Raw genomic sequence first — 12,198 nt, 5'->3', positions numbered from 1 at the left:
CGACCTTATAGGCCGCATGAAAGAAAATTGGACTCAAGGACAATTAGTTGCTACTTTGTTGGTTACGCTGAGCGTTCACGGGGGTACAAGTTTTACAATCCTGCATCAAGGTCTATTTTTGAGACGGGAAATGCGAGATTTCTTGAGGATGTTGAGTTTGGGGGGGAAGGAAATATTAGGAATGTTGCTTTTGATAAGGATTCTATAACTGACAATGATCAGGACCTTGTGCCTATTATTGTTCAAGATACAGTTATAGTACAAAAGTACAATGAGAATCCTGTTGTAAATCCAGCTACAGTACAAGAGAACAATGAGAATATTGTTGTTGCTCAAGATACTGCTACAGTACAGGAAAATAATGAGAATCCTCCTCAAACCCAACCCATACAGCAAGCTCAACAACCTCAAGAAGTGTCATTAATGAGATCCAATAGAAAAAGGAGAAAATCCATCTATGGTCTCAAACAAGCTTCTCGTCAATGGTATCACAAGTTTCATCAAGTCATTACCTCATACGGTTTTGAGGTAAATATTATAGATGAATGTGTATACCGTAAGTTCAGTGGGAGTAAATACTTTTTTTGGTCTTGTATGTTGATGACATTCTATTTGCCAGCAACAATATAGGCTTGTTGCATGAAACTAAGAAATTTCTATCGGACAAATTCGAAATGAAAGATCTTGGTGATGCCTCTTTTGTATTAGGAATCAAGATACTAAGAGATTACTCTCAAGGTATTCTTGGATTGTCACAAAAGAACTATATCGAAAAGATTTTAAGTAGATATGTCATAAAAGGTTGTAGACCAATGGACACACCCGTGGTTAAAGGAGACAAGTTCAGTCTCAAGCAATGCCCTAAAAATGATCTTGAGAGGACATCAATGCATGATAAGCCTTATGCATAAGTACTAGGGAATTTAATGTATGCTCAAGTCTACATACATCCCGATATATCATTTATAGTGGGAGTGTTGGGTAGATACTTGAGCAATCCGGATATGGATCATTGGATAGCTGTTAAACGCGTAATGCGTTGTTTAAAGAAAACAAAGGATTACATGCTTATTTATCGGAGATCAGAAAAATTTGGAGATGATTGGGTACTCTGTTTCCGATTTCATGGCATATGGTTGCGAAACTTTGTCACTAAGCTTCATATAGTAGATGACATTGAAAGACCATTAAAGATATTTTGTGACAATAAGTCAGCAGTACTATACTCCAATAACAATAAGAGCTTGACAAAATCGAAGCATACAGACATCAAGTTCTTAGTTGTCAAGGAGAAAGTTTAAGAAAAACAGATTTCCATAGGACATATAGGAACAGAGTATATGCTAGCAGACTCATTACCAAGGATTGACCTCTAAAGTTTTTCATGAGCACACTGCTCGGATGGGTGTCAATATTTGTGATGCCTTGGTTTAGTGGGAGTTTATGCTATATGTCCTATGACAGATAATTGAATTATTTTTCTGCAGAATTAAGTTGATGGTTTATTTCATATTATGTGAAATGTTCATTTTACAATATTTTGTATTGTATTTGATCTCAATAAAGTTGGACCAGCTGGAAATAGACATGCATGAGATCACTTGGCATGTAATTTCCATATTACTCATCCAAATTTGATCTATGTCGTTGAGTATATTAGGATGGTGATTGGCGTGGTTTAGTCACGGCATTTAATGTGATAAAAGCTGCGGTAGTTCCATATCTAATGTATGAGACGGACCAGATTGTTAAAGTAATGAGAGAAATAGCATTCAGATGCGCGCATAAAGTTTATAAAGATGTGATTATGTCAAGAAATAATATATGTATAGCCCAAGTGGGAGATTGTTAGGAAATTATTTGATTTCCTAACTTATTTGTGGGCAATACATATATTAATTATAATCACAAATTATGCTATTTAAAATTAAATGACTTATATAATGATGATCTCATTTATTATTTTAAATGCTAATTGAATAAGTCATTATTACTTTTGATTTGGAATTAAATGAGAATAAAACAGGATATTATCTTTTGTTCCTTAGATAATTATCTTTTTTGGATTTTAGATATATTATCTTTTGGGCTTTAGATACTATTTTATTTGGGTTTAAGGGTTTAATGGGTGCCATGCTCAAATATAAATAGACCTTCAGGGTTTCGGTTCCCGATATACCAAAAGCCGCCTTTGTTACTCTTTCCTCATCAAAAGAGTTGCAGTTCAGCCTCCTAGGAATACAGAAGGCTTTGGTTGAGAAAGATCGAAAGAACCACAAGATCCAAACTCTTCCGATCGTATGATTCATGTTTATGAATTCAGGTACGCTTCCGCATTATAATATGATATATTTTTGATGATTCAACGTGGATGATTTGGGTTATTGAAATTAATTTATTCCAACAGTTTTCTCCATCTTTTGGTTCTAGCATCAAAGGTAACTGACCCATTAAAACCATCTAATATTTGAAAAGCTCCTTCCTTATAAGTAGCAAACTTTATTGTACTCAAATCTCCTATTGTACAAAGACATTCATACACTCTCCAACGTTGGTCGCTGCGGCGAAGAAGATGTAACTGCAAAGCGATTTCATGCCATCGGTTAATCACAGCCACCGTGCAATCTTCACTAGTCGGAGCCGACGAAAATGCAGCAACATATTCAGAGCAATCTATTAGTTCCGGTAATGGAAAATTTGGAAGATCAATCCTTGCTCTGGAGAACGGGCAAAGGAAGAAAATCGAGCCTTCGCGAAACAGAAGCAGCCACCCCGAATTCGAGGCAACGCAGGTTGCTCCATCGAATTCTGGGATGTTCAATGTATACAACTTATCCTCGTTGCTTAGCAACGAACACGTAGAACCTTCGCCATACATAAGAAACCATGGCTCGTCTTGAAAGGTTTCAATTTCAAGACGAGCCAATGCTTCGGTGGAAGCGTATTTCCAATCCTTGCAAACGCCGCGGATTCTAAGAAGCTCCTTCAACTCTAAATAATCTGAAAATATTTGTGCAAGAAGGTGGATAGAATTGTTTCTTTTCTTGTTATCAGAATCTGCTTCTGAAATGTTGCTATGTTGGTCCATTTTATTTAGAAAAAGATTACCCACACAAAACAAAAGGAATCATATGAGTATATATATATAATAACCTAAATTAAGCCTCACTACAGTGGTTTTAGTTGTAACAGAAAAATATTAGTCCAAGTTTTCCTTGGGATTCAAGTTTTCTTGGGATCCAAGTTTTTTGAAGTCCGCCGTCACTGTTCCTTTTGTTGTTTTAACAATTCTAAAATTTGGCAGATTGGGGATGTATCTAAAATTGTAGAGCGCTCGCTTTGCAAAATGTAACCATTGAGCTCAAATTAAACATACGGAATTGTAATTTTCATACGCTGGAAAATGTAAGATGTGAGACACATGCATCTAATTATATATCACTATGTTAAAAAATAATTACATTTTATAAGAACATAAATAATTGGGTAATTTACTTAAACAAATAAAATGGATATCAAATATTATATGAATATCTTAAAACCAAATACATACCTTATATATATATTAGCGGCTCAACAAGTACTATCGTGTCTATTCAGCCGTTTTTCTATTATTATGAAAAAATTAATTTTTATAATTTTATTTTTAAAATTATAAATTTAATAATATAATCTAAACATTAAGAATAAAAAAAAAAGTTAAAAACAAAAAAAAATTATAAATTATTTAACTTTTAGAATGTATAAAATTTATAAATTTAAATTAAATAAGAGATATTAAACAAATTTATCAATATTATATTATTATTATGTGTAATAAAATAAAATAAGAATTTAGAGACATTATTTACAATTAACAATTTAGAAACGTTATTAAGTTTATTTATTTATTTATTTTTAATAGTATTTAATTTAAAACAGAGATACAAATTTATATTCAAAATATTCTTTATCTTCATTTATAATTTCAATTGATAAAAAATATTTTTTAAAATTTTATATTTAATTTTTTATATTATCTTTAATTGCATTATTTTTTTAAAATTATTAATTTATATTTGTATTATATCGTCTCACTATATCAAACACTATTCTTTCTCTTACGATATATTGTTCTCTCTATACATACATGTCATTGTCTCATCGCCACTATTATATTACCTTGTTCTACTTTCTCATTTTTTTTCTTCTGCTTTCACATTCTCTTCATCCGATCATTTTTAATTATTATCAAGTATCATCATCGCAACTTTTACTCTTGTCTATCACTTTGATTTATAATAACTATCCATTGTATTAACTTTTATGAGTTGTTGAAGATTTGCTAAAAGAATTAAGACATAAATCATTTAAAATATTTTGAAATGATCAAAATTTGATGTCAGTAATCCTAAAAAATAATATCAAAATATATTATTTTCAACCAAAATAATAAAAAATAGTACATAATTGTAAGTTTTTTAATTAATAATTATCAATTTAAGTCCCAGTTTAATATAGTACTTTAAAACAAAAGGCAACCATTGCTATCCATATTTTACTGCTATTTTATAAGTTTCATATTTATTTTATTGTGCACATCAATTAAACTATTATTTATTATTTCATTTTACATGTTTTGAAATAATGTTATCGTATTATAAGGACTAGCGGCTCAACAGACACTATCGTACCTGTTCAGCCGCTTTTCTATTATTGTGAAGAAATTAATTTTTATAATTTTATTTTTAAAATTATAAATTTAATAATATAATCTAAACATTAAGAATAAAAAAAAGTTAAAAACAAAAATAAAAATTTTATAAATTATTTAACTTTTAGAATGAATAAAATTTATAAATTTAAATTAAATAAGATATTAAACAAATTTATTATGTTATTATTATGTGTAACAAAATAAAAATAAGAATTTAGAGACATTATTTACAATTAACAATTTAGAAATGTTATTAAGTTTATTTATTTATTTTTAATAGTATTTAATTTAAAGTAGAGATAAAAATTTATATTCAAAAACTTTTTATCTTCATGCATAATTTTAATTGATAAAAAATATTTTTTTAATTTTATATTTAATTTTTTATACTATCTTTAATTGCATTATTTTTTAAAAATTATTAATTTACATTTGTATTATATCGCCTCACTATATCAAACACTATTCTTTCTCTTACGATATATTGTTCTCTATATACATACGTGTCATTGTCTCATCGCCACTATTATATTACTTTATTCTACTTTCTCATTTTTTCTTCTGCTTTCACATTCTCTTCATCCTATCGTTATTAATTATTATCAAGTATCATCATCACAACTTTTACTGTTGTCCGTCACTTTGATTTATAACTATTTATTGTGTTAACTTTTATGAGTTGTTGAAATTTTGCTAAAAGAATTAAGACATAAATCATTTAAAATTTTTTAAAATTATTAAAATTTGATGTCAGTAATCCTAAAAAACAATATCAAAATATATTATTTTCAACCAAAATAATAAAAAATAGTACATAATTGTAAGTTTTTTAACTAATAATTATAAATTTAAGTCTCAGTTTAATATAACTTTCATATTTATTTTATTGTGCACATTAATTAAACTGTAATTTATTATTTCATTTTACATGTTTTGAAATAATGTTATCGTATTATAAGGATGAGATTAATTTTCATAATCTAATACGAATCTTCTTATTATTTTATTCGTTATAAAGAAAGACAGAAAACTTTTAGATTTATAGTTCTGGTTTACTTCTTAAACCTCACTTAAGATACTCAAATTATGGTGGTGATTCTTTGTAATTAGTTAAAAAATTTCAACTTTCTCTTTCTCTTCCTACTATTTTGAACAAATTTAATTTTGTTATTAAATAGTTTTTTAAGTTTAAAATATTTTTAACTTCCTATATAATAAATATCTTTTAAATTATCTAATGCATAAAATGTTACATCTTTTTATGTATCTTGAAAGTTAAAAATTAAAGTTAAATGACATTAATTTTTTTATTAAGTACAAAAATAAACATTAAGTCTAAATGATATTAGTTCTTTTATTTAGACAGAGAAACTTTATAAAAGAATAATATTAAGTCCCATGTTCTTACATATGAGAACATTTAACCTTTATTATATTATATATAATCTTTCTACTGTATAACAAAAGGTGAAAATCTATAAAGCTAATATAAAGAGTTGGTCACGACTTTAGTTTCAAAATTTTTTGGACTATATTTATTCTTTAACAAATCATTTCATAAAGCAAATTATAAGGACAAAATAGTTATAAAATTCATTTTGAAAAATCTAATAACATCCCACTAAAATAAAATTTACTCCTATAACCATGATAACACATCTCTCAACAACAAAAATACAGAGTGTCTACAAATTGTTAATAAATCAAAAAATAGACTCAGTGAACATCAATGTCTTTACATTTTTTACCATCTTTATGTTTTGTTTAATTATATGTTTGTTTTATTTATATCCTTCATTGGGTTAACCACAAAAAATGCCCACAAATTATTCAAATGCGGACAAAAATACACCCAAATTTTATTGTCGATATAAAAACCTTCAAATTATTTAAAAACGTGACAAAAATGTCCAACAGTAAATATATATTCTCAAAAAATGTCTTAGAAATTGAATTTTGATGCGATTTTTTACAAATATGATTATAAAAATGAGATATTATTATCCTTAAAATTTGGTAATTTTTCGTTAAGTATATATTTTTTTGTAATTTTTTGTTAACAACCAATAATACTATTAAAAAATCACAAAAAATATATATATATACTTAGCAAAAAATTACTAAATTTTAAGAATAATAATATCTCATTTTTTAGTCATGCTCGCAAAAAATTGTATCAAAATTTAATTTTTAAGATATTTTTTGAAAATACATATTTACTATTGGACATTTTGATCGCGTTTTTAAATTATTTAAAGGTATTTTTGTCGATAGTAAGAATTGGGTGTATTTTTGTTAGCGTTTAAATATTTCAAGGACATTTTTTGTGGTTAACCCTCCTTTATTTTATCAATGTCTTTACATTCTTCACCATCTTTATGTTTTGTTTAATTTTATGTTAGTTTTAGTTTATATTCTTTTGTTTAAACCGGCCGTGTACTCTCACCAATAGTTTGGTTCCACCCTCATTATTCTATTAAAGTTTTTTCTAATTTTTTTTAAAAAATCTACCAATTTTATTCTTCATGCACACTTTTATCAGTTTATGTGTTTCTCTTGCTATGGCCCTTTTCCTTTTTTCAACACCCTCAATTGCATCTTTTTCATAGTCTTTCGTTGCTTTCCTCCACTACATTGTAAATTTCATTTGATTTCACGCATAACTTCCAGCTTTCACTTGCATTTTTCCTTCTCTTTAGTTTACTTATTTAATTTATATTTTCTGTTATTCTTCTATCTTTTCACATAAAAAATAGTTCTATCTTTTGCTTTTATCAATTTGATGTAAAAGAAAAACTTTTTTTATCTTATTAAATTGACATAGAAAGAAAAAAAAATATCTAATATGTGTTCTTATATTTTTTATTAATTTTTTTATAATTTTTTTATCTAATTAAACTTTTTTTATTTAATGTGTCAAGAATTAAATTTAACTTCTTTTATAATGAGTAGGTTTTGAATAATCTAATTTATAAAAAAAATCACATCTTTTTATTTATTCTAAAAATTAAAAAATTAAAATTAATATTAATATTTTTAGACAAAAATATTAAAATAAAATATAAAAATAATTCTTGAATAAAAATAAAAATACAAAATTTTAAATCTCAAAATATAAAATAATTATAAATAAAAAATTTACTTAAACATAATTTTTGTAAAATACTTTATGAATTGATATAAATATAAAATGAATCTTAAAATTATGATGTGAGCACTATTGTCCATCACCACAAAAATAAAAGATGACATATAAATACATATTTTTTTTAAATCAATAAAAATATACCCAATACTCTTGATTAAAAATACTTATTTAAGTTCAAATTCATTTTCTTAAATGGTTGATACCATTCAAACTGGATATACTTTAAAATTGTATGACGACCTTGAATAACAGATATATACTTTCTCTTTTAATATTGAGAAACTTTCGTATCCTTTGGTTAGAAAAAAAAATTACATAACTAAAAGATAGAAGAAAACAGACAAAAATTATATAAAATATTGACACAATTAATATTTATGTATTAATTATAGTAAGAGATTTGACTTTGATAAAATATTGACATAATTAATATTTATGTATTAATACTTATGTACTAATAGGATTACCTTAAAGATAAAAAGAGAGTACTACTTGTACTTAGTGAAACAAAGAAAAAGACACAATGAGTAAGTAAGAATTGTGCATAAAATAAATAAAAAGGTAATCGTAATATCAACGAAGGAAAGTTAATGATAATTATATTTTATACCGTCTTTAAAACGCAGTTACTTCAATCACTGTTTATTAATAAGGTTAAAATGAGAATACGATAATTAGACATCATTCTCTCTATATTCTCTTTATATATTGTTATAGATGTTTAATTTTCATTTTTAAACTATGTAAATCAAAACTATTAAGTTCGATTTAAACACATTCCATATAAATAGAATGAAATAGATTTTATTTAACTAAAACAATAATAAATCAAATGAAATATATTCGATTTATTAGAGGGGGAGTATTGTTGTTACTTGCAATTGTTTTCTATCTGAAAATTTGATAATTGTGTTGGTTGAAGGTATTGGGGATAAGTAATATGACTACAATCTAATCAATCATATGTCAAATAATTTGTTATTGTTATTATATTAAAATGTTAATATAATAAAGTCCTTGATTAAATTTAGAGATTTATCATTGTGATAGTGATCATAATATTGAGAGATGAATATTTTGTATATATATATATATATATAACGGTCTTCATTGGATGAAGATTAATAGATCTCATTTATTAAATTATATATATAGATTGTGCATATAGAGATATGACCATTGACTCACTTTGAGAACTTCTAATAGTTATAATTACGGTATATTTGTCAATAAGATATTTTCAAAATGAACATAGTAATAGAGTTCCTTCCATTTGAGACTATCGTAGTAATTGACAATGTATTTATTATACTTTGAGTTCGGACACCTAATTCCTAGGGTGCTAGTTGAATGGATATTGGATATGATTTAAATACTTGTACAATTAACGAACTAGTCAATAAAGAATCCGTCAATTCTCGATAAAGAGTTTGAGCTCTATGATTATAATGACTGAGATGAATAAAACCTTGGCCAAAAAGATTGAATGAATGAAGAAATGAATGAATGAAGAAATGGGTTTGTTAAGTGATTCACAGTCATTATAATAATGGTAATTAACAAGTTAGAGTTTGACAATTAAACCATATTATAAGAGGTTAGCCAAACTATGTTCTTCTCGAGTTCTTAGTAAAAATATATTACTGCTCGTTAAGAGTGTTGCTAGACGCCAACATTTGATTAGTAAATTTAGTACAACTAATTTACTACCCGCTTAGTATTCAACATATGGGGTCACACACTAACGAGTGTTCTAATATTTACTTGAGAATTATTTAATTATTATTTTGATTTGATCAAATAAATAATTATATTAATTTAAATAGAATATTATTATATTCTTTGCTAGCACCAAGAATATAATAATAGTATGATTATTAAGATAATATAGTATGTCCAAGATCTAATCTATCATAATTGGCTCTCGTGCAAGTGGGAGATTGTTGGGAATAAGTAGTATGACCACAATCTAATCAATCATATGTCAAATAATTTGCTATTGTTATTATATTAAAATGTTAATATAATAATGTCCTTGATTAAATTTAAAGATTTATCATTGTGATAGTAATTATAATATTAAGAGATGAATCTTTTATATTTTAATCTAATAGAATTATTAAAAATGATATTATAATCCGAAAAGATTAATATATATATAATAATTTTTATTGGATAAAAATTAATAAATCTCATTTATTAAATTATATATATAGATAAAGCATACATAGATATGAATTAAACTAATTTAAAAATATTCTACTAGTGGAAGAGGGACACTAACTCTTCAACGGATCATGGTATGACGATGATAACGAAAATAGTATATTAGAATAAAATTATAAAGTAAAAATATAAAATATTATTTTAATTTTTAATATTTGAATTAAATTTTAGTTTTATTTTTAATATGTAAAATATCTTATTTTCGTTGTAAATATTTTTTTCGTTCTATTTTTATTATTTTTTATTTTAATTATTGTTCTAATACTTAAAAATATTAATAAAAAAATAAATAATTTTTTAAAAAAATTCATTAAATTAAAATAAGATTGAAATAAAACATTTGAGACAAAAATAAAACTTAATTCAAATATTAAAAAAGGTAAAATATACTTTCTATCTTTCAAGTTTGATAAAAGTTTCAAAAATACTCCTAAAATTGAAACAAAATAGAACTTAGAGGTATTTTTGAAACTTTTACCAAACTTTAAGGACAAAAAATATACTTTACCCTGTTAAAAACTATTAACATTAATATATTCAGAGTTATAATCTATGCAATAAACACCTAAAATTTTCTTAATTATTATTTGAAATTGAAATGAAGTAATTGATTTAAAATTCATAGAAGTAAACCTACAAATTTAACAAAGTCAACAAACCTCTAAGATAGTGTAATCATTTAGATAAACACATAAAAAACTATTATTAAATAATTAAAAATTTAATATGTACTCAATTTTTTCAAGTAATATTAAAATTATTTTTCATCCTAAATTATAAATTTTAACTCTTAATTCTAACAAAATAAAAAAATCGAAATATAATTTTCAAATCACCAAGTTTGATGAGGAGATACTTGAAAGTATCTTGGTTGAATCCACACTGCTTTTAAGTTACAGTTGCGGCTATCACATCCTTCTTGTGGATCTAGAGGAGGGAGTACTTTCTTCTCTTTGTAAATTATGCTGCACTGAGCAGGTTCATTCTGTTCTACAAATTTAGTCCCACATGTAGATATAGACCATGTAATAGAAGACGAATTTGATCCAAAATTGTTCTTCATTCGAATGAAGAAGGACTGTAAAAATTTTTCCGTGTTCCATCTTACATACTTAACTGGTTTCTTATCACCTAACCATGACGGTGGAAATTCATTAAATTTAGATTCCGTACTCTTAGAAACCAGATGATAGAATTCCCATGTTACCTTCCCATCAACCGAAATAAATGTGAGTAATTTAGATGAATCATGAAAAATATGAAAAACCCCATTGTGATAAATAGCCATATCAAGTTCACCAGAACACGTTTCATATTCATACTCCAACCATTCTTTATAGCCTCGAAAAAGCAACCGTACCTCCAATTTGCTGCTACTTTTAGCATTATTCTTGGTAGCTACAGCCACAATGCAATAGTGGCTAGTAGGAGCAGAAGAAAAAGTTGCCACGTATGATTCCGGTAGCTCCAATAAAGGATAGTTTGGAAGAGATTCTTGTTCTAGAGAAAGGACAGAAGAAAAACATAAACCCCTTTTTGAATAGAAGTAACCACCCTTCATGAGATGCCATGCAAATTGCTCCCTCCAATTCCTCAAATCTGAGTTTGTAAATAATCCCCTTGTCTCTGCTTTGCAAGATACAGATAGGAGAGTATTCGCCATAGATGAGCAACCATGGATGCCCGTGCATGGATTCAACCACAGCTGTGGACCATGTGGAAGCAGAGCGCCAATTCCTGCAAACGGCACGGAAGCTGAGAAGATCGATGAGTCCTAGCTCATCCGCAACGAGCGACAGAAGATCCTGAGGAAGATCGCTAGCGCCTCCTGACATTTTAACTTGGATGGATCGATCTCGAAAGCAATCTGAAACATCAAAATTTTGTTGATCGAAAGAATGGATACATGGTTCTCTGTTATACTATTCACTTTTTGATTCAGTGACGATGATTTGAGAAAGACATTTATTTACTTTTATATAGAGGATATAGTTAGACTATAAGTCAATTTCATTCTGTATTCTTTCTGTAGTAGTTTGCGATCCAAATTTAAAATTCAACGAACATAAAAGATCATATCGGATTTTGTTGGATCTAATTTTTAAAATGAATCAAATTTAATTTCAAA

The 12,198-nt window shown here is 26.5% G+C and overlaps 1 protein-coding gene across 1 annotated transcript; it reads right to left on the bottom strand.

Annotated features, from left to right (window-relative positions):
- Nucleotides 1-2,395: 2,395 nt before the first annotated feature.
- On the bottom strand, nucleotides 2,396-3,088 carry LOC112735441 (F-box protein At3g56470-like). Its single transcript, XM_025784977.1, has one exon. It carries the CDS (start codon nucleotides 3,086-3,088, stop codon nucleotides 2,396-2,398), a length of 693 nt encoding a protein of 230 aa, XP_025640762.1.
- Between the last annotated feature and the right edge of the window lie 9,110 nt (nucleotides 3,089-12,198).

Source organism: Arachis hypogaea, chromosome 13 (assembly GCF_003086295.3).
Source record: "Arachis hypogaea cultivar Tifrunner chromosome 13, arahy.Tifrunner.gnm2.J5K5, whole genome shotgun sequence".
Taxonomy (NCBI): Eukaryota; Viridiplantae; Streptophyta; class Magnoliopsida; order Fabales; family Fabaceae; genus Arachis; species Arachis hypogaea.
Note: the sequence above shows the minus strand (reverse complement) of the source record. Positions and strands in the feature narration are given on the sequence as shown.